A 26,436-nucleotide genomic window follows, 5' to 3' on the forward strand; every position below is an offset into this window, starting at 1 on the left:
AACAAATTGGCAAAAATAACAACGGAAACGGGGTTAAAATGGCCAGATGCATTACCCTCGGCACGAATGAGCATGCGATCGACAGTGAACCGGAAAACAGGGTTATCCCCTGACGAAATACTCATGGGAAGGCCGATGCGGCTGCCCGTGACTGCCCCCACCAACATGAATAAGCTGGATATTACAATGATGGACGAGAACTTGCTGACATTTTGTGAACAGCTCTCCAGGATCGCAAGAACGATCCACACAAGGGTGAAAGAGGCCTTACCCAAACCAGTGGAGAAGCCGTACCATACCTTCCAGCCGGGAGACTCCGTACTGATGAAACATTTCACGAGGAAAACAGCCTTGGAACCTTTCGGTGGAAAGGACCAGGAAAGGTGGAAAGGAAAGAAATTCCAGGTACTACTGACTACCCCGACTTGCAATACCAACAGAGAAGGGGGCAACATGAACAACATTTACCTTACCATGACCACGATTCTTTTCGCACTTGTTTGTACGTGGATGATTCACAATATAGAGGGCAAGCAGGATAGTGAAGGAACCACTGATGATGTGAGAACTGTCATGATGGGAAAAGGGAGGAAGAAATTTGGCCAGGTGGATTTAAAAGTTGGTGAAAGAAAGAGACGAGAAATAACCCTGCATGAGGAGGTGGCCGATCATCCACTGAACACCGATCTGGCACTATCTTCACAATTCGCCAGGGCAATGAACAAAAATAAATGTTGGGTGTGTTCACACCTCCCACGCTCCTCAAAACATGGATTGCCCTTGTTCACAATCCCATGAAAGGGGGAGGACATGTGTGGGTACTTAGTACGTAGACAGGATAGACCAGTTTTAACTAAAGTAAGAAAGACACCAGCATCGGTACGAGGAAAAATAGCGGAAATAAGGAGCAATTGAGGAAAAGGAAGGGACAATTGTACGAATTATGAGCATTGGTATTACCCTAAGTACAGGACTATAAAGCTGAAAGTTGTGATTCAGGGCCCCCTGAGAGCAATAAAGGTGACAGACTATGAGGGGTTAAAAAGGGGGGAGGGATGAGAAAAGTACCCTCCACATTTTCAACTCATGCACGAACAAGTTGGACTAATTTGCCTCGTTAGAAGACGGGAGATTCAACGTGTCAATATTATGCTGAACAAGGTGGCGACATAATTACCATTAAAGGACGGATTAACGGGACAACCATACCTATAAAAGGGCAACTAAATAACTTTTTGGAACCTCAGGCACCTTTGAATGGTACTTCTTTGTGTGCGGATATCAGGCATCCTCATGGCTGCCGGTGGGATGGACAGGATCGTGCTGTTTGGGATACGTATTACCCAGGATTTGGATCACTAACCACTCACCATTCATGCCACAGGCCAGACCGAAAAGAGCCATTTCAGAAGTTGAGAGGTTTTTCATGATTGCATTTCCTCCTTATGGAGCTGCCAAGAGTGCAAGGGAAATTATCAACATGGCAGCATCATTGGAGAAACTTGCTATTTCCACTAGCGAGGGATTTCACAAGACAAGTACGGAGCTCGTAGCTGTGCAGACGACAGTTATGCAAAACCTCATCGCTCTTGATGTGATGTTACCTAAAGGGGGGGGACTTGTTCGGTCATCGGGGCGGAATGCTGCACATACATCCCAGACAATTCAGAAGAAATTGATAATTTGGCGAACAAAATTAAAACCGAAGGTGCAAAATACCATGACTTCAATAAATGATGGTCAATGGGATCTTGGCTGAAGGGAATATTTGGCAGCTGGGGAGCTTGGATCATCCACTGGCTGTTCATAGGGCTTATGATCTTTGCAGCTATTGTCGTTATCATTGCTTGTATTAAGGCTTTAATTAGGGAATGCGTGAGACGATGTGCCTCAGCAGCAAAGAAGACAACAACAGCGGAGACCGAGATGGTTCTGAAGAATACCGTGGTGGTCGCCGTAGTTCGGCCACAGCCACCACCTCTGCCTAACATTATAATTACACCTCCCTCTCCAGTATTGCACACCCACTCCCCACCCTCAGAACCCGATGAGGAGTATATCATACCTCTCGCTCCAGAATTGTGCACCCCACCTGATGTGGCCGTTGACCCACTGCCTAAATTCACATTGGATGAGTGCATCCAATTACTTGCGCCAATGGAGAGGATGGGAAGGAATACTTTGTAAACATTATCCTGAAAGCAGATGTTGGGATTTGTCCCTTCTTCATGCTCTTACTCTGGCTTGCAGTTAGCCAGACTATATTCATGCTTGCTGCTCATAAACAACACTGTGGAGATAAGAATGTGGTTAGCCTTGAGCAACCCTGTGTGAGCAGCTTTAGGGAGTAACTTTACTTCTCTTTATCTTTGCTTAATTTACAATTGCTGAAAGTATTATCCACTTGCTGCGAACTTGCTAAAGGCTTAGGAGTGATGGTGGGCCGGCTGGGCAGTAGGCAGTGGCCTGTTGACAGGTTGAGGGGGTGCAGGGGGAGCCCCCGGCTGATATGGAGCCACTTAGAGTTGTTGAAGAGTGAGTTCCTCCTGGAAAGAAGCCGCTGTCCGCTATCCTGCCGCTCCGCGAATACTCCATCTTGCGAAATGTATTTGCTTACGGTGCAGCGTTTGCTACTTTTACACATTGTTCCAAAGTAACAACAGGGGGGAATGTGGAGACCCGGAACGTGTCCCAAATAGTCATCAGTGTTTTCTTTTCTTTGCAATGTTGCACAATAGAAATGTGGGACGGATGGCCCTGAGTTATTTGCTCCACATTTCTTTTGCACAGTAGAGATGTTGGACAGACAGTCCTGGGTTATTTGTCTCTGATCAGCGAAAGGGGTTTGCTTGTTCAGCTAAATGCCAGGCTGGTGGAAGACAAGCTGGGGAAAAGAGGAAGCCTGTACTTTCTCTTGACCACAATAACTCGGAATAGTAGAACGGGTAAACCACAAGATGAATCTTGCTTGACATGCAGTTACACAGGGGTTAGGGTAAAGAAAACTATATGTATGCAGGACTGAAGTTGAGCTGGTCAGAGTTGGTCGATGCTAACGACTGTACGTTCCGAGCCACTCTCCATGTGCGCATATGTTTGATGTGTAATAAACTCTTCTTTCCCTAAAGATCGGTGTGGACAGAACTCGATCTCAACAGAATGAGATTGAAGAGAATGTGGAAGATGGTTCCACGGGTTCCACAATGAGGAATGAATGAGTGCTGGAATAGGTACACGGAGATGACGGAGTGTGAAAGTTGATACTCCATTACCACGGCGAACCATTCCTTCACCCTACCTGCAACAATTCTCAGGTGTGCCATTTCTACACATTTCCTTCTGGACGGAAAGACTACTCTCTCTCTCTCTCTCTCTCTCTCTCTCTCTCTCTCTCTCTCTCTCTCTCTCTCTCTCTCTCTCTCTCTCTCTCTCTCTCTCTCTCTCTCTCTCTCTCTCTCTCTCTCTCTCTCTCTCTCTCTCTCTCTCTCTCTCTCTCTCTCTCTCTCTCTCTCTCTCTCTCTCTCTCTCTCTCTCTCTCTCTCTCTCTCTCTCTCTCTCTCTCTCTCTCTCTCTCTCTCTCTCTCTCTCTCTCTCTCTCTCTCTCTCTCTCTCTCTCTCTCTCTCTCTCTCTCTCTCTCTCTCTCTCTCTCTCTCTCTCTCTCTCTCTCTCTCTCTCTCTCTCTCTCTCTCTCTCTCTCTCTCTCTCTCTCTCTCTCTCTCTCTCTACAATCCCAGGTATTCTACACATCAAACATCCATCACAGTAATCGTGTTTGAGTTTTTTTCTGAAAATTAAATTTCTTTCTCATTCATTGGTTTTGTGAAAGTTCCTTCCTTGTCCACAAATGGTAGATTATGGACAGAAATCCTTTACACAATGGATGATGGTAGTTTTCATTCTCTGAAATATTTACACTTCCATTGTTTTTGATTTGTCGAATGCTAAATATTTCAGTCGAAGAGGGCAAACCTTGTTGCGTCATTCCGGATGTAAGTTGTGTGCGTCTTCATCGATTGAGTGTGATTTTCGGTTGAGGGTTTTGAGGGACCTTCAAGGGGACAAGACGTGATTTGCGAGGTCTGCTGGAGGCAGGATTTCCAGCTCACATCTTGGCACCTGGAGGAAGGTGTGGATTGATGATTCTTGAATGTGAGAAGGTTGTGAAGTGAGGTCGGGATGCCAGGTGAGTCATGGTGAAGAGAGGGGTTGAGGAAGCAGAAAGTACCTCTCATTCAGTTTCTTCAACCCCTCTCTTCAACACGAACGTTCTGCTGCATGTTCTTCCGAGGATTTTTTTTCGTGATTCTTCAGCATTGAGGGATACGACTCCAACCGATATACAGCCCGATATCTCAAAAAATTTTGGACAGATATGCACGACAGTTGTTGGACAGGTTGGGTGGATGACAAGGACGAAATGATTCGATTTTGGTGAAGAGCCAGATTGGAGAATTTTAATATTTTAAAAAGTGATCCTTCACGTATTGATAAATTGGTCCAAAAACGATTTATCGCACAATATCTCAGAAAGTTGTGGATGAGTTTTGGCAAAAAAAAAAAATTAGATTTTGGTTCAGGTCAGAATCCAGTTGCGGCCTCTCGGTGGGATAAAAAACCGGAAACCGCTCAGCCTCGTGGAGGGATGTGCTCCACTGAGGGCCTTCTAATTGCCCTCACCGATGGAGAGGGTGTTGTGTTTGGGTCCATTTGTTACTTGCAAAATCGAACATGTTTCAAATACATAAGTCAGTCAATGTTATTCTGTCTGTCTGTCTGTCTAATTATCGCCAACATGTCACAATTCCAAGCTGATCATCACAAAACTTCATCACATGGTCGAGTTTGTTTTGAGCAAGAAGCCTGTTGTTTGTGAGGTCGAAAGGTCAACAAAACTTTTAAGTTTCTAAAATCCTCAATTCTCATGCGATTGACGAGAAATTTCAAAAGGAGTTTCAGATCAGCTTTACTGAATTTAACCACCAATTACTTTTGTGGTCAAACTCAGCCAAAAGGTCAACACAGGCCAAGTTTCTAAAATTGTGAATTGTCATCCGATTTACTTGAAATTTGAAGAGTTGTTGAGAAGGACATTTGATGAGGTGTTGTGGGAGAGGGAAGGACAAAACAGTGGGGAACAGAGACATGAGGAGATCTGTGGAAGGAATTGGGATGGGGCGGAGGACACGGGGTAAACAAGATGGACACAACATGGACTTTCAGGTCCTTACACGACATGGAATTTCAGGAGGGAAAACAGGGAATTTGATGGAGGTGGGTTTGGGGTGGATTAGCTTGAACAGAAAAGATCATGGCTTTGGATGGGGGAAGGTAAGAGATATGGGGAACAGCTGTTTTGAAGACCTAGAGGGAAGAATGGGATTGAAGAGAGTGTGGGAGTTTGTTCCAAAGGGGGAAAAAAAAGAGTGAAGGTGAGCAGTGATTGTAGATTTTGGTAGTTTTACCAAAAGGGGGGTGCTGGTGGATCTTGAGCACCCTACGGAAATATGGGGGGGGGTGGGGACATTTTCTCAGACAGCCTCATCATGGGAGATCCCAATGATCCTGAATGCCTGGGTTTCCACAGCGTGAAGCCGAGAAAGGTGAGAGGTGGGAGCAGCAGCCCAGAGGGGAGAGCAGCACTCCATCAGGCTGCGGATGACACTTTTTATGTGGTCAGCAGCTCAGGTGGGCCAAGGAAGGGCTTTGCACGACGGAGGATGCCCAGTCGGCGACTGGCTTTGGAGGCCAGAAAGGAAATGTGGATTTCCCAGGAAAGATCATGGCAGATAGTTAAGCACAGAAGCTTGAATGAAAGGACTTCTTCCAGAGGATTGTTGAGAAAGTAGATGGGGGGCGGGGAGGGGTGGTTCCAAATGGTCCTTTCGGAGAAACAAAGTGAGGGTGTGAGATTTGTCAGGGTTGAAAGACATGTTCCACGTGTTGCACCAGTTTGTGATTTTATCCAGATCTGCAGAGAGTGAAGAGACTGCGCTTGCCGATCTGAGGGATGACAAATCGTATGGAGGAGTCATCAGCAAAAAGAGATAAAGAGGATTTGCCAGAGAGTCGGAGAGATCATTGATGAAAACCAGAAAAAGAACAGGGCCCAGAACGCTACCTTGAGGAACTCCAGCCTGGACAGAAAGAGGGGATGAAAGAACTCCATTAAGGGTCACACATTGACTGCGACAGGAGAGGAAGTCTGCGAGCCATGAGTGGAGATGTCCTTGGATACCATGGGAAGAGAGTTTGGTGAGCAGGTCAGGGTGCCAGACCGTATTGAAGGCACGAGATATGTCTCGGGATGTGGCTTTGATTTAATGTCTGACATTGAGGACCTCCATCCATTGTTGGGAGAGCAGAAGCAGCATATCTTGGGACGAGTGACCTCTTCTGAATAACCAGTAACCAGTTGCTTATTATTTCAAATATGGAGTATCCGGATCGTCTTAAATGCTGACCACCTGGAGGCTACCTGTTGAGTGAGGGTACCTGTTGAGAACGACTTTAATGAACATTTAAATACATGTATTCTGACATTTGCTTTAAAGTTTCGAAAAGTTCACGTTACTATTGAAAGGTTATCCATTTAAAAGTTTAGTTATTTCGTAAATACACTGAATACTCGCTCTTGGCTACTTCAAGGTCACGTGACGAAATACTTTGAATTCCGTGCCTCGTCGGCGCACTCCCAAGATTTGTAAACACGTCTGTTCTCCTTTTGAGGACCACAAGGGAGCAATGCTGGTTCATCCAGACATTCAGGCCGACGGAATCGACGAGACGGGTGATTGCATGCAAGAGTCAGCCATTGTCAAGTTCACCGGACTCCGGTAACCAGTGATCGTTCATCGTAACTTGCGTGAGGTCACGCGTTGGAAAAGGGGGGCTCCCGCGGTCTCGCCCTCACATCCTCCGTGCTTCAAACGCGTGTCTCCATGGACTCCCTATTTATCTTCTTGATGGACTTCCTATTTATCAGAGACCCAGCTTCCTCTCCAGCGTCGCTTCTGCATCACCTTCTCAAGCACCAGCATCACAGCAGCCTGAACTGCTGAACCTGCTGCAGGTGAACAATATCCTTGGAGAGCATGAGTTCACTCTGAGTCTGAGTGGATCTAATCACCAAGGACTGGGATCTCTGGTTGGGCTGCACGGTAATCAGCTCCCATCGAACGCCCTGAGTGAGGACAGCAGGGCTGCAGCAATCTGTACGTCTGGTCCAGGAGATTTGGTAAGATGCTTTCATGCGACGCAAGCACACGTACTTTTGGTATTTGGGCTGAAGTCGATGTTTCAGTTTTGTCACGATGTTTGTGGAACTGTTGTTTTTTAAGCTTTTTGCATTAAAAAAAAACATTTTCAATTGAGAAACTGCGTTCACACGATTTGGGAAGTTTTCAGTAACGTTGCTGCAAGTTGTCATGGTTACTGTCTGCACATGAGCCTCAACTGCTGCCTTCAGATCTGGGGTGTTCCTTGTGGACATTATCCTGACAAGCTCGCCAGAGGAAAAATAAGGACAAATGTGTCCAAGAGCCGCGTCCGAAAGGCAATAACAACAACAACTTCCGATATTTCGTCACGTGCCTTGATTGAGCCAATAGTGAGACCCGTCACGGAGGCTCCTGTTCACGACGAGAAAATCGTGTATTTACGAAATTACAACACATTAAATGGAATAATCTTTAAATAGTAACGTGAACTTTTCGAAACTTTAAAGCAAATGTCCTAATATATTTAAAAGTTCATGATGGACGCTCTCAAAAGGCACCGTCAATGTGAGGATGTGTACAGGTGTTTAGTATTGAAGGAGATCCGGATCCTGTATATAAAAGAGCCGAGTCCCAAAGGTTTTGTCTTCACCAGAAGAAGAAGAAGAAGAACAACCCGGAGCTCTCTTAGAGCCAGCGTTCGCTCCGCGAGACGCGGCTAAAAATTCCAGCGGATTGAGGTCGGGCCATGTGGAGACCATTCATCCTCCATCCGCAAATTGAAAACTCGTCTGAATTTTCGACACAGAAAGGCAATTGTTTCGTTGGCCACATGTGGGGTAGCACCGTCTTGCATGAACCACTGTCGCCGGAGGGCTTCGGTGCTCATCGATTGCTTCCTTCACACCGTACACTTCTTGGGCGACCGGACCTTCCCTTGTTGGTGTTGAGAATCGTCCCATCACTTTTGAACTTTTTCACGAGTTTCCAAGTGGCTGATTTGCTTGGCTTGTTTCTGGGATGCCCTCCATATTCAGCACATGGACCTCATCCGGACGGAAGCCATTGAATTGGTCTCAAAATACCACGTGACAATGTTTACTCTTTGCTCCGGAGAAAACGTCATTTTTTTTTCCCGGAGAATACTTTGGTTTTGCTTGAATGACTTCTCCAAAGATTATTGATCACCCCTGCAAAACAAAATAAAAAATTAAGGGAATCACTAAAAGTACAAAGCCTTCCCAAATTCCTCCTTCCACTTCCCCAGTACTTCCTGCATCTCCTGCCCACTCTCCACCACAACAGGCGGATCCATATTACCCCTCAAGGTCACCTTCCTACTAACCAGCTCCATCACCCTGATAATCTTTGAAAACATGAGTGGGCTGAGAGCGCTTCCCTGTCTCAAACCAAAGTTCTCACGAACTCATCAGACATCCCAGGACCAACCCAAACTCCTCCCTTCGTTCCCTCGTCCATCGCTTCAACCAACCTGACTTCTGCTTCCGGCACTCCCATCACTCAATGTTGCCATCACCATTTCTCTATGGACTCCAAGTCCACAAATCTCGATGCCATCTCACCTTGCACCTCCAACCTCTTCTCCAGCAGCTGTGTCAGTGTGAACATCCCATCCTCCATCCCCCTACTCTTTCTGAACCCCTGCTGCTCTTCTCCAATTTCCATCTCCACACTCTTCCTCATCGTCCCATCCAGAATCCTCCCAGCACCTTCATGACATAACGAAGCAGTGTGATGTCCCTGTATTTCCCCAGTTTCCATACCCAGTGATTTCAGTGTCCCTGTACTGTGCGACATTGTCAATTGAGGTGTTAATACCAGTGATTTTTGCGTTAATAAAGCAGAAGTCAAGAAAATAACCAAATACCAGGATCTCAAGAATGAAGTCAAAAGATCCTGGAAGCTGAAGAATGCTGCAGTTGTACCAGTGATAATTAGAGCGATGGAAATGACAAAGAGAACCATCCATCTCCCCCTCCATCTCCTCCTCCACCTTCCCCTATCTCTCTGATGTCTGTCTCTCTCTCTCTCTCTCTCTCTCTCTCTCTCTCTCTCTCTCTCTCTCTCTCTCTCTCTCTCTCTCTCTCTCTCTCTCTCTCTCTCTCTCTCTCTCTTTGTCTCTCTCTGTCTCTAAATCTGGTAAATTTGTCCTCCTTACCTTCTCCCCCTCCCCCACCCCCCCTCCCCAAATGGCAAGCCCTTCGTCAATATTCACTATTACTGTTCAAACGCCATTGCATCAGTAAATTAATCCCCACTATAAAATATTTAGATGCAGCGACGCATTGCTCCGGCACATGCCCCCATACCTAACTGAACGATGGAGCGGGGGTGGGGTGGGGGTGTGGGGTGTTGAATAGTTTGAAACGGTGAGTTGAGGTGATGCCAGTTAAGGTTTATATAAAACTAGAAAGCTCCCCCCCTACCCCGTCCCATTCTTGCAAAGCACGTCCGCATCCGCTTTGGGGAAAAATAAAATTACGTGGGGAGTGAGGAGGGGGACATTGTTCGTGGGATGTTCATCGCAGCCTTTTTAGATGCTGAATATCCGAATGAAATAAAACAACACACGAGGAGGAAGATGAAAATCAAAAAGCAAAATGGAAAGCCTGTCCGCATTCAAAATGCAGCACCGCTTCTAATTCGGCTTCTTCTTCGTCAGAGGTATTCAGGGACGGACGCTTGCGGAAATTGAAACAGAGCTCCGATCAGCCGGGTTAATCTGCTCGTTGAAGAATAAGAAGAAAAACAAATAAAATGATGATTGGAAACATTGAGCACGGCAATCCACTGAAGTAGGTCATCATGGTACTGCAGTGAGACTGCAGTAGTAAAATTGGCAATTTTCTCCATCGAAATTTCCTGGATTTATCGGAATTTCTTTCAATGAGACCCCTTTAAACATCCTTTCCACTTCTGTGCTTCTTTGGCTTCCTAGATTGGGTCCTGAAGACCGACGGCCTTTGGGACGTCTTACATCGTCAGGATGTTGTCCGACTTGTGGGAGAGCAACTTGTCCAGGCACCAGTTTTCTTGCTCCACCACCAAACCCTTTGGTGTGTGCTCTCTTACCCTTGGGGATATGTTGCAGAAGCTTAAAGTCAGCCATCAGCGACTTCACATTCATCATGTTTTCCTTTGATCAATGACTGGCGCATCTGTGATTTTGTTTCACCTCAAAATATTTTTGAACGTTTTGGTAAAAACATCACTTTTGCATTGGAATCGATGATCTGCAGTCACATTTCACAGATCATTATTTGGTAACAGTCAACTCTAAATGAAGGATCATGAGTAATTACAAGTAATTAGAAGTGATTCAGTTCGCTTTCACTTTGAAATGACGAGCTTTAACCGCGTGAGGATCTATTTGGGACTCCTCCTCACAGCCAGACAAATGTGAAACCAATATATTGTTACGGATGTGGAGGTAGATGTCGGAATTTCATGGGAAAGTTGGGATTGAATCGAGTTGTTTGCTCCGTGGACGTGTAGGAAACATCTCGATGTAATTAAGTCGGGAAACTGTGAGCTTAAGTGTTTAGTGTCACCACATGTGGGGTGGTGCGGTGTTAATTCGATAGGGATTAAGGACAATTCCCTCCATTATGCGATTGCCCCCTGTGACCTATTCCTACGTTTTTGCATTCACAAGCGAGCCAAGAAGGAGTTGCGTTTTTATACCAACAACAACCAAAACCACAAGCAAGCCAGGCGTGCCAAGCAGGCAGAAGCGCCGCCTTCCCGGGTTTCGTGCGAGCAAGCTACACCCCGGAGGTGGATGGTTGTTCGGTGTGACGTCGAGGAGAGATCGGGAGTGAACACACGAGTGGGGAGTGAGGGACGCTTGTGGTCGAGAGAGAGAACGTAGCTAGATGGCCTGTATGAACAGGGCTTTACGGCTGGATTTCCTTCGACGCGTGAAGGAGACGGCATGGTTCTCGTATTCATGTTGAGGCGATTTGGCTCGCAGACTGAGCAAGATGCTGACCATCGACTCTTGGCTGATCGTGAGAGACTGACCTTGAAGCCTCGTGTGTACCACCGAAGGGGACGGCGCCGTTCTGCAGTGCCGTGGATCGGCAAACGCGATCGACAGATAGCTACATGACGGTCTCTGAGCCCTGGTGTTGAATTCCGTCCACACGTGCAGGACGACGTGCCTCGATTCCAAACTTCCACAGAGACCATCTCTGGACAAGCAAAGTGCCAGAACAGAGGATTTTATTTTATTTTGTTTTCCCCTTGTCTGTATTTGTCTGTGTGTAGAGGCGCCTCGACTTTAGGTTTTATTTACTTCACGTTATTATGATTATTACATTTTGAATCAGGGAGGGGGGCAGACTGGGAGTTGGGAGGGGAGCGGGACGCGGACGTGATGTTGAGATCGGGGGAGGGGTCCAGACTTGGAGTTGGGAGGGGATCAGGATGCGGACCTGAGGTTGAGATATGTGGAGGGATGCGGACTTGGAGTTGGGAGGGTGGAGGGATGCGGACCTAAAGTTGAGATAGATGGAGGGATGCGGACTTGGAGATTCGTAGGGGTGAGAGATATGGAGTTGGGAGAAGAGAGCATGTGGACTTGGAGTTGGAAAGGGGGAGGGATGCAGACATGATGTTGAGATCAGGGGAGGGGAACAGACTTGGAGTTGGGAGGGGAGAGGGATGCGCACATGGAGGGTGGAGGGATGCGGACAGAAAGTTCAGATAGATGAAGGGATGCGGACTTGGAGGGGGGAGGTGTGAAGGATGCGGACTTGGAGTTGGTAGGCGGGAGGGATGCGGACATGAAATTGAGACAGATGGAGGGATGCGGACTTGGAGATTCCGTGGGATGAGAGATGTGGACGCGGAGTTGGAAGGGGAGGGCATGCTGACTTGGAGATGGTAGGGTGGAGGGATGCAGAGATGAAGATGAGATAGGGGGAGGGATTTGGAGTTGGTGGGGTGGAGGGATGCAGACTTAGAGTTGAGATAAGGGGAGGGATGCGAACTTGGAGTTAGGAGGTGGAGGGATGCAGACGTGAAATTGAGATCGGGGGAGGGATGCGGACTTTGAGTTGGAAGGGTGGAGGTATGCGGATCTGAAGTTGAGATAGATGGAGGGATTTGGAGTTGGAAGGGTGGAGGTATGTGGACATGTAGTTCAGATCGATGGAGAGATGCGGAGTTGGGATGGGGGAGGGATGCGGAACTGAAGTTGAGATAGATGGAGGGATACAGACTAGGAGTTGAGAGGGGGTCGGGATGAGGACCTGAGGTTGAGATAAATGGAGGGATGCGGACTTGGAGTTTGGAGGGGGGAGGGATGCGGGCTTGGAGGGTGGAGGGATGCAGGCATGATGTTGAGATAGGGGGAGGGATACGGACTTGGAGGGGGGAGGCATGCATACTTGGAGTTCGGAGGGGGTAGGGATGTGGACCTGAGGTTGAGATATATGGAACGATGCGGACTTGGAGTTAGGAGGGGGGAGGGATGCGGCCATGAAGTTGAGATGGATGGAGGGATGCGGACTTGGAGTTAGGAGGGTGGAGGGATGCAGACATGATGTTGAGATAGGGGGAGGGATACGGACTTGGAGTTAGGAGGGGGGAGGGATGCGGACCTGAGGTTGAGATATATTGAACGATGCGGACTTGGAGTTAAGAGGGGGGAGGGATGCGGCCATGAAGTTGAGATGGATGGAGGGATGCGGACTTGGAGTTAGGGTGGGGGAGGGATGCAGACTTGGAGTTGGGAGGGTGGAGGGATGCAGACATGAAGTTGAGATCGATGGAGGGATGTGCACTTGGAGTTGGGAGGATGGAGTGATGCAGACTTGGGGTTAGGAGGGTGGAGTGATGCGGACTTGGAGTTAGGAGGACGGAGTGATGCAGACTTGGAGTTAGGAGGATGGAGTGATGCGGACTTGCAGTTGGGAGGATGGAGTGATGCAGACTTGGAGTTAGGAGGATGGAGCGATGCGGACTTGGAGTTGAGAGGGGGAGGGATGCGGACATGAAGTTGAGATAGATGGAGGGATGTGGACTTGGAGTTGGGAGGGTGGAGGGATGCAGACATGATGTTGAGATAGGGGGAGGGATGCGGACTTGGAGTTAGGAGGGGGAGGGATGCGGACATGAAGTTGAGATAGATGGAGGGATGTGGACTTGGAGTTGGGAGGGTGGAGGGATGCAGACATGAGGTTGAGATAGGGGGAGGGATGCGGACTTGGAGTTAGGAGGGGGGAGGGATGCGGACATGAAGTTGAGATAGATGGAGGGAAGCGGACTTGGAGTTAGGAGGGGGGAGGGATGCAGACATGAAGTTGAGATAGATGGAGGGAAGCGGACTTGGAGTTAGGAGGGGGAGGGATGCAGACATGAAGTTGAGATAGATGGAGGGAAGCGGACTTGGAGTTAGGAGGGGGGAGGGATGCAGACATGAAGTTGAGATAGATGGAGGGATGTGGACATGAAGTTGAGATAGATGGAGGGATGTGGACTTGGAGTGAGAAGGGGAGAGGGGATGCGGACATGAAGTTGAGATAGATGGAGGGATGTGGATAGATGAGTTGGGAGGGTGGAGGGATGCAGACATGATGTTGAGATAGGGGGAGGGATACGGACTTCGAGTTGAGATTAGGGGAGGGCCGAGGACATCCCGAGACCCTTTGGGATTTCTTTGTTAACACAACTACAACATTTGAAGAATCCCGAGTCAGGGTGTCCGCTTTTACTTTTTTTCTCCCACAACCGGTTCCTTTTTACATTTGTTTCGAGTTAAAAGTAAAACCTTTTCAGTAGTTACTAAAACAGCTGTTTACCTCAACGTTTAAGTAGTTTTAACAAACCGTTGTAAATTAATAAAACGTTAAATACTCTTTTACTCTCTTCAGGCGCATCTCCATGACGACGTGACGTCATGACGTCATGACGCCATGACGCCTGTGAAAGCGTTAATTTGTAACCGAAGGTTTGTTGTGTTCGTGTTCGTGAAGATTTCCTTTCATCCACTAAAACATGGCGAGTTCGGACCTCAGACCTCTCGGTTTAATTAAGTTTGGTTGGTTTGGGTCGTCACACGACCCGCGACCACCCACACGTCCCTCCATTCCCACGGACCCTCCATCAGCGGCCTCCTCTCCCTCACATACACCGGTTGTTCGTTGTTTCTCGAATCCTCAGTTCCCGGTAAACATTTTGATTATTTCGCGAATTTACGATCCATTTAATTTTTTTTCCCCGGAAGTGCATTTCCGGTCACGTCTTGTTAACGTGAAGCGATCACAACGAGCAATATATTTATTATGTTAATGTTGACCAATCGTGTGCTCAAGATGAACGCACACACGTGATCTTCGTTGACCAATAAGCTTTGAGCGATGGGGTTTCCGGCTCTCTGAGAGGAAACCAGACCCGGAGCTGAGAACTTTGGGTGATTCGGGACTCAGACCTGTCGGTGATATTTATTTATTTACAAGGAACTTTTATGGAGCCGAAAACGATGATATAGCACGAAATGTCAAAACGTTGTGGACGCGTTCGGACGAGACTCGGTGGATCAGTCGGGTTGGTGATCAAAACAAGGCGATTCGATTTGGCTTCAGGTCCGAATCCGGGTCCGGCCTATCAGGGGGAGACAAATCCGGGTCCGGCCTCTCAGGGGGAGACAAATCCCGGTCAGAATCCGGGTCCGGCCTCTCAGGGGGAGACAAATCCGGGTCCGGCCTATCAGGGGGAAACAAATTGGGAGACAAGTCCGAATCCGGGTCCAGCCTATCAGGGGGAGTCAAATCTGGGTCCGGCCTATCAGGGGGAGACAAATTCGAGTCCGGCCTCTCAGTGGGAGACAAATTGGGAGACAAATCCGGGTCCGGCCTATCAGGGGGAGACAAATTCGAGTCCGGCCTCTCAGTGGGAGACAAATCCGAGTCCGGCCTCTCAGTGGGAGACAAATTGGGAGACAAATCCGAGTCCGGCCTCTCAGTGGGAGACAAATTGGGAGACAAATCCGAGTCCGGCCTCTCAGTGGGAGACAAATTGGGAGACAAATCCGAGTCCGGCCTCTCAGTGGGAGACAAATTGGGAGACAAATCCGGCTCCGGCCTATCAGGGGGACACAAATCCGAGTCTGGCCTCTCAGTGGGAGACAAATTGGGAGACAAATCCGAGTCCGGCCTCTCAGGGGGAGACAAATTGGGAGACAAATCCAAATCAGGCCTCTCAGTGGGAGACAAATTGGGAGACAAATCCGAATCAGGCCTCTCAGGGGGAGACAAATTGGGAGACAAATCCAAGTCCGGTCTCTCAGTGGGAGACAAATTGGGAGACAAATCCGAGTCCGGCCTCTCAGTGGGAGACAAATCTGAGTCAGGCCTATCAGGGGGACACAAATCCGAGTCCGGCCTCTCAGTCGGAGACAAATTGGGAGACAAATCCAAGTCAGGCCTCTCAGTGGGAGACAAATTGGGAGACAAATCCGAATCAGGCCTCTCAAGGGGAGACAAATTGGGCGACAAATCTGAGTCAGGCCTCTCAGTGGGAAAAAAATTGGGAGACAAATCCGGGTCAGGCCTCTCAGTGGGAGACAAATTGGGAGACAAATCCGAGTCCGGCCTCTCAGTGGGAGACAAATTGGGAGACAAATCCGAGTCCGGCCTCTCAGTGGGAGACAAATTGGGAGACAAATCCGAATCAGGCCTCTCAAGGGGAGACAAATTGGGAGACAAATCCAAGTCCGGTCTCTCAGTGGGAGACAAATTGGGAGACAAATCCGAATCAGGCCTCTCAAGGGGAGACAAATTGGGAGACAAATCTGAGTCAGGCCTCTCAGTGGGAAAAAAATTGGGAGACAAATCCGGGTCAGGCCTCTCAGTGGGAGACAAATTGGGAGACAAATCCGAGTCCGGCCTCTCAGTGGGAGACAAATTGGGAGACAAATCCGAGTCCGGCCTCTCAGTGGGAGACAAATTGGGAGACAAATCCGAATCAGGCCTCTCAAGGGGAGACAAATTGGGAGACAAATCCAAGTCCGGTCTCTCAGTGGGAGACAAATTGGGAGACAAATCCGAGTCCAGCCTCTCAGTGGGAGACAAATCTGAGTCAGGCCTATCAGGGGGACACAAATCCGAGTCCGGCCTCTCAGTCGGAGACAAATTGGGAGACAAATCCAAGTCAGGCCTCTCAGTGGGAGACAAATTGGGAGACAAATCCGAATCAGGCCTCTCAAGGGGAGACAAATTGGGAGACAAATCTGAGTCAGGCCTCTCAGTGGGAAAAAAATTGGGAGACAAATCTGAGTCAGGCCTCTCAGTGGGAGACAAATCCGGGTCAGGCCTCTCAGTGGGAGACAAATTGGGAGACAAATCCGAGTCCGGCCTCTCAGTGGGAGACAAATTGGGAGACAAATCTCAGTCAGGCCTCTCAGGGGGAGACAAATCCAAATCAGGCCTCTCAGTGGGAGACAAATTGGGAGACAAATCCGAATCAGGCCTCTCAGGGGGAGACAAATTGGGAGACAAATCCAAGTCCGGTCTCTCAGTGGGAGACAAATTGGGAGACAAATCCGAGTCCGGCCTCTCAGGGGGAGACAAATTGGGAGACAAATCCAAATCAGGCCTCTCAGTGGGAGACAAATTGGGAGACAAATCCGAATCAGGCCTCTCAGGGGGAGACAAATTGGGAGACAAATCCAAGTCCGGTCTCTCAGTGGGAGACAAATTGGGAGACAAATCCGAGTCCGGCCTCTCAGTGGGAGACAAATCTGAGTCAGGCCTATCAGGGGGACACAAATCCGAGTCCGGCCTCTCAGTCGGAGACAAATTGGGAGACAAATCCAAGTCAGGCCTCTCAGTGGGAGACAAATTGGGAGACAAATCCGAATCAGGCCTCTCAAGGGGAGACAAATTGGGCGACAAATCTGAGTCAGGCCTCTCAGTGGGAAAAAAATTGGGAGACAAATCCGGGTCAGGCCTCTCAGTGGGAGACAAATTGGGAGACAAATCCGAGTCCGGCCTCTCAGTGGGAGACAAATTGGGAGACAAATCCGAGTCCGGCCTCTCAGTGGGAGACAAATTGGGAGACAAATCCGAATCAGGCCTCTCAAGGGGAGACAAATTGGGAGACAAATCCAAGTCCGGTCTCTCAGTGGGAGACAAATTGGGAGACAAATCCGAATCAGGCCTCTCAAGGGGAGACAAATTGGGAGACAAATCTGAGTCAGGCCTCTCAGTGGGAAAAAAATTGGGAGACAAATCCGGGTCAGGCCTCTCAGTGGGAGACAAATTGGGAGACAAATCCGAGTCCGGCCTCTCAGTGGGAGACAAATTGGGAGACAAATCCGAGTCCGGCCTCTCAGTGGGAGACAAATTGGGAGACAAATCCGAATCAGGCCTCTCAAGGGGAGACAAATTGGGAGACAAATCCAAGTCCGGTCTCTCAGTGGGAGACAAATTGGGAGACAAATCCGAGTCCGGCCTCTCAGTGGGAGACAAATCTGAGTCAGGCCTATCAGGGGGACACAAATCCGAGTCCGGCCTCTCAGTCGGAGACAAATTGGGAGACAAATCCAAGTCAGGCCTCTCAGTGGGAGACAAATTGGGAGACAAATCCGAATCAGGCCTCTCAAGGGGAGACAAATTGGGAGACAAATCTGAGTCAGGCCTCTCAGTGGGAAAAAAATTGGGAGACAAATCCGGGTCAGGCCTCTCAGTGGGAGACAAATCCGGGTCAGGCCTCTCAGTGGGAGACAAATTGGGAGACAAATCCGAGTCCGGCCTCTCAGTGGGAGACAAATTGGGAGACAAATCTGAGTCAGGCCTCTCAGGGGGAGACAAATCCAAATCAGGCCTCTCAGTGGGAGACAAATTGGGAGACAAATCCGAATCAGGCCTCTCAGGGGGAGACAAATTGGGAGACAAATCCAAGTCCGGTCTCTCAGTGGGAGACAAATTGGGAGACAAATCCGAGTCCGGCCTCTCAGTCGGAGACAAATTGGGAGACAAATCCAAGTCAGGCCTCTCAGTGGGAGACAAATTGGGAGACAAATCCGGATCAGGCCTCTCAAGGGGAGACAAATTGGGAGACAAATCCGAGTCCGGCCTCTCAGTGGGAAAAAAATTGGGAGACAAATCCGGGTCAGGCCTCTCAGTGGGAGATAAATTGGGAGACAAATCCGAGTCCGGCCTCTCAGTGGGAGACAAATTGGGAGACAAATCTGAGTCAGGCCTCTCAGGGGGAGACAAATCCGAGTCCGGCCTCTCAGTGGGAAAAAAATTGGGAGACAAATCCGGGTCAGGCCTCTCAGTGGGAGACAAATTGGGAGACAAATCCGAGTCAGGCCTCTCAGGGGGAGACAAATCCGAGTCCGGCCTCTCAGTGGGAGACAAATTGGGAGACAAATCCGTGTCAGGCCTCTCAGGGGGAGACAAATCCGAGTCCGGCCTCTCAGGGGGAGACAAATCCGAGTCCGGCCTCTCAGTGGGAGACAAATCCGAGTCAGGCCTCTCAGGGGGAGACAAATCCGAGTCCGGCCTCTCAGTGGGAGACAAATTGGGAGACAAATCCGAGTCAGGCCTCTCAGGGGGAGACAAATCCGAGTCCGGCCTCTCAGGGGGAGACAAATTCGTGTCAGGCCTATCAAGGGGAGACAAATCCGAGTCCGGCCTCTCAGTGGGAGACCAATTGGGAGACAAATCCGAGTCCGGCATCTCAGTGGGAGACAAATTGGGAGACAAATCCGAGTCTGGCATATCAAGGGGAGACAAATCCGAGTCCAGCCTCTCAGGGGGAGACAAATCCGAGTCCGGCCTCTCAGGGGGAGACAAATCCATTTCAGGCCTATCAGGGGGCGACAAATCCGAGTCCGGCCTCTCAGTGGGAGACAAATTGGAAGACAAATCCGAATCAGGCCTCTCAGGGGGAGACAAATCCGAGTCCGGCCTCTCAGGGGGAGACAAATCCATTTCAGGCCTATCAGGGGGAGACAAATCCGAGTCCGGTCTCTCAGTGGGAGACAAATTGGGAGACATATCCGAGTCAGGCCTCTCAGGGGGAGACAAATCCCAGTCAGGCCTATCAGGGGGAGACAAATCCGAGTCCGGCCTCTCAGTGGGAGACAAATTGGGAGACAAATCCGAGTCCGGCCTCTCAGTGGGAGACAAATTGGGAGACAAATCCGGGTCCGGCCTATCAGGGGGAGACAAATCCGAGTCCGGCCTATCAGGGAGAGACAAATCTGAGTTCGGCCCCTCAGTGGGAGACAAATTGGGCAACAAATCCTGGTCCGGCCTATCAGGGGGAGACAAATCCGAGTCCGGCCTCTCAGTGGGAGACAAATCCGGGTCCGGCCTATCAGACGGAGACAAATCCGAGTCCGGCCTATCAGGGGGAGACAAATCTGAGTCCGGCCTCTCAGTGGGAGACAAATTAGGAGACAAATCCGAGTCAGGCCTCTCAGTGGGAGACAAATCCGAGTCCGGCCTCTCAGTTGGAGACAAATCCGAGTCCGGCCTCTCAGTGGGAGACAAATTGGGAGACAAATCCGAATCAGGCCTCTCAGGGGGAGACAAATCCGAGTCCGGCCTCTCAGGGGGAGACAAATCCATTTCAGGCCTATCAGGGGGAGACAAATCCGAGTCCGGCCTCTCAGTGGGAGACAAATTGGGAGACATATCCGAGTCAGGCCTCTCAGGGGGAGACAAATCCCAGTCAGGCCTATCAGGGGGAGACAAATCCGAGTCCGGCCTCTCAGTGGGAGACAAATTGGGAGACAAATCCGAGTCCGGCCTCTCAGTGGGAGACAAATTGGGAGACAAATCCGGGTCCGGCCTATCAGGGGGAGACAAATCCGAGTCCGGCCTCTCAGTGGGAGACAAATCTGAGTTCGGCCCCTCAGTGGGAGACAAATTGGGCGACAAATCCGGGTCCGGCCTATCAGACGGAGACAAATCCGAGTCCGGCCTATCAGGGGGAGACAAATCTGAGTCCGGCCTCTCAGTGGGAGACAAATTAGGAGACAAATCCGAGTCAGGCCTCTCAGGTGGAGCAAATTGGGAAACAAAGTTGGAGACAAATCCGAGTCCGGCCTCTCAGTGGGAGACAAATTGGGAGACAAATCCGAGTCCGGCCTCTCAGTGGGAGACAAATCCGAGTCCGGCCTCTCAGTGGGAGACAAATCCGAGTCCGGCCTCTCAGTTGGAAACAAATCCGAGTCCGGCCTCTCAGTGGGAGACAAATCCTAGTCTGGCCTTGCAGTGGGAGACAAATCCGAGACCGGCCTCTCAGTGGGAGACAAATCCGGGTCCGGCCTCTCAGTGGGAGACAAATCCGGGTCCGGCCTCTCAGTGGGAGACAAATCCAGGTCCGGCCTCTCAGTGGGAGACAAATCCAGGTCCGGCCTCTCAGTGGGAGACAAATCCAGGTCCGGCCTCTCAGTGGGAGACAAAACGTTGACCCTAGTGGAAAGATGATCCCTTCCGATTGTGTGTAATACATCGATTGGTAAACAATGACGGCTAATGGGGGTAACTTTTTGGGAAACCTGACGGACGTTCGTCACTCGAATGGGTTTGTGACTGGTCGTGTTTGGGTGTTGGTATCAGGGTGGTGGTTTGTGGGTGTTTGTGTGTCGGTGGTGGTTTTTGGGTGTCCGTGTGTCGGTGCTGGTGCTTTGGAGCTAGTTTGTGGGTGTTGGTGTCAGGGTGGTGGTTTGTAGGTTTTGGTGTGTCGGTGGTGGTTTGTAGGTGTTGGTTTGTCAGTGATGGTGCTTTGGAGCTGGTTTGTGGGTGTTGGTGTCAGGGTGGTGGTTTGTAGGTGTTGGTGTGTCGGTGGTGGTTTGTAGGTGTTGGGTTGGCGGTGGTGGTGCTTTGGCGCTGGGTTGTGGGTGTTGGTGTCAGGGTGGTGGTTTGTCGGTGTTGGTGTGTCGGTGGTGGTGTTTTGGATCTGGTTTGGAGGTGTTGATGTGTCAATGGTGGTGCTTTGGAGCTGGTTTGTAGGTGTCGGGGTGGCCGTTTGTGGGTGTTGGTGTGGTGGTGCTTTGGAGCTGGTTTGTGGGTGTTGGTGTCAGGGTGGTGGTTTGTAGGTGTTGGTGTGTCGGTGGTTGTGCTTTGGAGCTGCTTTGTGGGTGTTGTTGTCAGGGTGGTGGTTTGTGGGTGTTGGTGTGTCGGTGGTGGTGCTTTCGAGCTTGTTTGTGGGTGTTGGTGTCAGGGTGGTGGTTTGTGGGTGTTTGTGTTTCAGTGGTGGTGCTTTGGAGCTGGTTTGTAGGTGTTGGTGTGTTGGTGGTTGTGCTTTGTAGCTGGTTTGTGGGTGTTGGTGTCGGGGTGGTGGTTTGTTCGTTATTGGTGGAACTTTTTGTCATTTTTCAAATTTGCTTTTTGTGGGAAGCGTGTGAATTTACAATGGCGTGCCATCGACTTCGCTCCCGTCAATACTGCCTTGAGGACTGTAAAATACAAATCGCCTTCATAATACTTCCAAAAATCATGCAATACATTGATAAATACCATGCGGGTATTAGAGGACGGGACATGTATATCATGGTGAAAAAGATACCGCCAAATGTCTATGATGTACGATGCTGATTGACGCTCCGTTTGATAGTAATCAATAAAACATCCATCTCCTAAATTGGGACTCAACGTCGTCTTATTACAGTGTATAAGGGTCGTTGGTGTATAAGACTGCTTCAGCAGAGCTAAACTTAGTTGTTTTGTTTTTTTAATCTTGAAAATCATCATCGCTTTCATCAATGCTTCACACATTAAATCCTTCCTCTTCTCCGATGGTTTGAATTCCGATCATCAATTTGGTTTCAGACCAGGTTACTCCACCCTGGATATGCTGCTTCTGCTCTCCCAACAATGGATGGAGGTCCTCAATGCCAGACATGAAATCTTAGCCATATCCCGAGACATATCACGGTCTGACACTTTTGATGCGGTCGGACACCCTGTCCTACTCACTAAACTCTCTTCCCATGGTATCCAAGGCCATCTCCATTCGTGGCTCGCAGACTTCCTCTCCTGTCTCAGCCAGCGCGTGGCCCTAAATGGAGTTCTCTCAATCACTCGTCCTATCCAGGTTGGAGTTCCTCAAAGCTCACGGGGTTTGCTTTTGTCTGCAGCCTGATGGAGTACTGCTCTCCCCTCTGGGCTGGTGCTCCTGCCTCCCACCTCTCTCGGCTTCAGACCGTGGAAACCAAGGCATTTCGGATCACTGGCATCTCCCGCGATGAGGCTGAGACTTTGGTCCTCTCACTCTCTCACCGCAGGCAGGTCGGTGGTCTTTCTGTCTTCTACCGTCTCCTCTCCAGTTTTGCCCCCCTGCTCTCTCTGCGATTTATCCCCACCATATTTCCGCAAGGCGCTCAAGGTCCCCCAACACCCCCCTTCTGGTAAAACTACCAAAATCACGAATCGCTGCTCACCTTCACTCTTTCATTTCTCTTTTTCCCCGCCTTTGGAATAAACTCCCTCACTCTCAATCCCATTCTTCCCTCCAGGCCTTCAAAGCAGTTGTTCACCACCACCAGTGATCGGAGGTTGTGGAAGGTTAAGGGTCCACATCATTGTTGGTGATGTGGTTGTGCACAAATGGGGAGAAAAGTGTTGCTGGGACAGTGGGACGACCTTGACCACCACGACAGGTACTGTAAGAGGGAGTTTCTCCACGAGGACACACCTTGATCCAATACCAAAAGGCAAAGCATTTCAAGTGTTGCATTCGCCGCAAGCACCTGTGCACCGGACTACACCTTGTCAACCACTGTGAGCAGGTAACCCCAATTACCAATTGTACCATACCTGCACTTCATTCCATTTATAATTTAGATGATAGCCAGTTAGCAGCATGTCATTACAGGTGATTTACTGAATACGGAGAGCCAATCAAGATCTTGCTTCGTGTATGCACGTGCCCTCTTTGGGTGCACAAGCAAACCTTTCCAGGTGTTCCAAGAGGACATTGAAGAACGAGAAATGGTCTGACAGCGGCGATGGTCGATCTCAGGCGGACACGACAACCTACGCAGGTATCCGTGGCATCCCCAGCCGCATCGCTTGTTGTTTTTGTCTCATCCTGTTGTTCCTACTGTGCACGGATCTATTGTTGGTCAGTGGTTTGTTGTTATTAACAGCAAACAGTAGTTGACCACACTGTGCAGACAAGTTTGTCTCAATAACACAGTAATTTAACTTAAGGGTTAAAGTGGTGAGCTTAAGATCTTAAGGTCTTGAGTTCATCCCCTGTTGGGCCGTTGAAATAACACCAGGTGGTGATATGAATTACCTTCGCTTGGGATCCACTGGAACCCGATCAGGATGGAACTCTGACCCGCTCACGAGGCATTCCCACTTCGGCACTGGGGAGGACTGGGATGCTGCCCATGCTGTTGTTGTTTGTTGTTGTTATGGCCGTCCCATCCTTGATAACGATGTTCACATGAAACCAGATGGAGGATGTTGTTTCCCCCACGCACTCCACCGAGTACCGTTCCCGTTATAAAGAGTGACGATCCCCCATCATAACAGTGATGTTCATCAGAACTTCAGACACAGAAACAGATTGCAGTTGGAAAAGGCTGCTGAACGTCACATCCCATAGACTGCGTCCTTCGCAATGCGGCGCCCCCCGTCTCCCACGGGACAAGAACTGTTGTGGGTGTTGCAACGAGATCTTGCAGATCTGGCATCACCTGTTATAATCATATATCTGGCATAACCAGACACGCATTCTCAGACACGCACGGGGGGAGGGTGGTTGTTGCCCCCTCCCACCGGACCACCCCTCGTCCAATCAGGAAGCTCATCACCTCAGGCTGGCTCCGCCTTAGCCAGATGGAGTGTTCGGCCCGACCAATGAGGGGCGGCCACTAGTCGCCCGACAACCACTCGCCCAATCCGGAGGCGAGTTCCTCAGAGCGGTTAGCTCAACCTGCGGGGGGGGAAGGATAAGTGAAGGTGGCGGGCCGTCGTGATCGGAGAAGAAGCCTCGTCGCCTGCTGGCGTTCTCGTCTACCCGCGGGTACTCGTCTCGTCTGGTCCGTTGCACGGCTGGCGTCCCCCCCCCACGAACCAGCTCGTCTCGACCAGACCGCACGAGGTAGACAGGTGCAGGAGTAGGCTCCTGCCCTCAGCTCGCCTTCCCTCCCGAGCTGAAGGGCCAAATAAAGGCTGCAGCCACCATTTCTTTGAGTGTGTGTGTGTCAGTCTGATAAGTAGAATTGTGCTTTTGCTCATTGTGCATTGCCTGCCCGATATTAGTGATTAAGTCTGCACAGTGTCTTATTATTGTAAATAAATATCTGTTAAATGTTCCAGTTCGTTGCCTGTCGTTTCTACCATTGGCTCAACACGGTGCGTTTTGAGAATTAGGGAGGCCGTTTGGGCTGGTAAGTTGTCATTGGTACGGGCGCAGCTCTGGTAACTCGGGCTCGGTACGGCAGACCCGAGCCGGTACATGCGATTCGGTTCGGACAGAGTCGGCCGAAGGTGTGGCTTTCCCGGGAGCGAGACGGCGTGAGTACTTAGGTAAATTGGAATAGACAAGTGGACCCCACCTCACGCCGTCAAAATATTGGCGACCACGGTCCTTTAAGTGGCCCGTCGACTCCGGAGTTATCCGGGGTGACGACCTTTCAATTCCGGGTGTTGGGCAGGAGACGGCCCAACTGCTCCGTCTGGCGTTCGACCTCGCTACCGAACCCGGCACCACAACAATATGATCTTTTCCAACGCGTGACCTCACGCAGGTTACGATGAACGATCACTGGTTACCAGAGTCTGGTGAACTTGACAATGGCTGACTCCGGCATGCAATAATCCATCTCGTCGATTCCGTCGGCCTGAATGTCTGGATGAAGTCGCATTGCTCCCCTTGTGGTCCTCAAAAGGAGAACAGACTTGTTTACAAATCTTGGGAATGCACCGAGGAGGCACGGAATTCAAAGTATTTCGTCACGTGACCTTGACGTAGCTAATAGCGAGACACGTAATGGAGGCTCCTCCTTCTTGGCGAGCAAACAGTGTATTTACGAAATAACTAAACTTTTAAAATAGGATAACTTTTCAAAAGTGACGTGAACTTTTCCAAACTTTAATGTAAATGTCAGAATACATGTATTTAAATGTTCATTAAAGTCGTTCTCAACAGGTACCCTCAATGTGAGGATGCCTCCAGGTGCTTCGCATTTTAGACCATCCAGATACTTTATATTTTATATAATAAGTGGTTTTATTATTATAACTGGTTCTGTGAGTGGAAGTGGCTGCGATCCACTTCATTTACCATATCTTTGGAATGGGGTGTCTCCTGTTCTCCATGTAGATCAACAACCCCACAGACCCTGGGACGCCGAGGGGAAAAATGGGGTTGTAACCCGGGACCCCCGGGGGAAAAATGGGGTTGTAACCCGGGACAATGATGTTCACGAATGTCTTTCTCCTGCATGAGATTAATATCCAAGGTCCACTCTGAGCCTTAAAGGCTGTTTTACGTTTACATTCTAACGCTGTTTAACATGTTTTTACTACATCCCACCAACACATATTATATGGAGATCATGGTCCATTTCGAGGGCCTCCATCCGAACAACATGTTTTACATGGAGACCACGGTCCATTTCGAGGGCCTCCATCCGAACAACATACTGTTACGGTTGTGGGGGTAGATGGAGGAATTTCAGAGGAAAGTTAGGATTGAAAAGAATTGTTTGGTCCGTGGTCGTGTAGGAAACATCTTGATGTAATTAAGTCGGGAAACAGTGAGCTTAAGTGTTATGTGTCACCACAGTGGGGTTGGGAGGTCGTGGTGTGGTGTTAGTTCGACAGGGTTCAAGGCCAAGTTCTCGAGGATGTGATTACCCCTCCGTGACTTTTTCCTGTTTCTTTGCATCACGAACCAGCAATGGACCATTACAACCGAGCTGCATGACCAAGTCGAAAGAACCCAGTCCTTGGTGATTCGATCCACTCAGACTCAGAGTGAACTCATGCTCTCCAAGGATATCGTTCACCTGCAGCAGGCTCAGCAGTTCAGGCTGCTGTGATGCTGGTGCTCGAGAAGGTGATGCAGAAGCGACGCTGGAGAGGAAACCGGGTCTCTGATAAATCGGGAGTCCATGAAGACACGCGTTTGAAGCACGGAGGATGTGAGGGCGAGACCGCGGGAGCTTCATGAAGCGAAGCCACACGAGGAAGAATAAATGCTTTTGATATCTGTGCC

At 49.6% G+C, this 26,436-nt stretch overlaps 1 protein-coding gene and 1 long non-coding RNA gene across 3 annotated transcripts in view; one reads left to right on the forward strand and one right to left on the reverse strand.

Moving 5' to 3' along the window:
• The window catches only part of LOC147008318 (uncharacterized), a 134,516-nt gene extending 110,007 nt beyond the window's left edge, over window positions 1-24,509 (forward strand). For both annotated transcript variants that reach the window (XR_015053508.1, XR_015053510.1), the window contains 2 exons: window positions 3,129-3,314; window positions 22,718-24,509. This is a non-coding gene — a long non-coding RNA (uncharacterized LOC147008318). The remainder of the gene's footprint in view (window positions 1-3,128; window positions 3,315-22,717) is intronic.
• A 476-nt stretch (window positions 24,510-24,985) lies between these two features.
• Window positions 24,986-26,436, reverse strand: part of LOC147008322 (F-box/LRR-repeat protein 4-like) — a 19,634-nt gene continuing 18,183 nt past the window's right edge. The window contains exons 8-9 of the mRNA XM_085865298.1: window positions 26,076-26,268; window positions 24,986-25,127 (exon numbers count right to left, since the gene is read on the reverse strand). Coding sequence (XP_085721424.1) covers window positions 24,986-25,127; window positions 26,076-26,268 — 335 coding nt within the window. The remainder of the gene's footprint in view (window positions 25,128-26,075; window positions 26,269-26,436) is intronic.

This window comes from Eptatretus burgeri, chromosome 20, assembly GCF_056783735.1.
Source record: "Eptatretus burgeri isolate ZD-2024b chromosome 20, Ebu_testis_v1, whole genome shotgun sequence".
Lineage (NCBI taxonomy): Eukaryota > Metazoa > Chordata > Myxini > Myxiniformes > Myxinidae > Eptatretus > Eptatretus burgeri.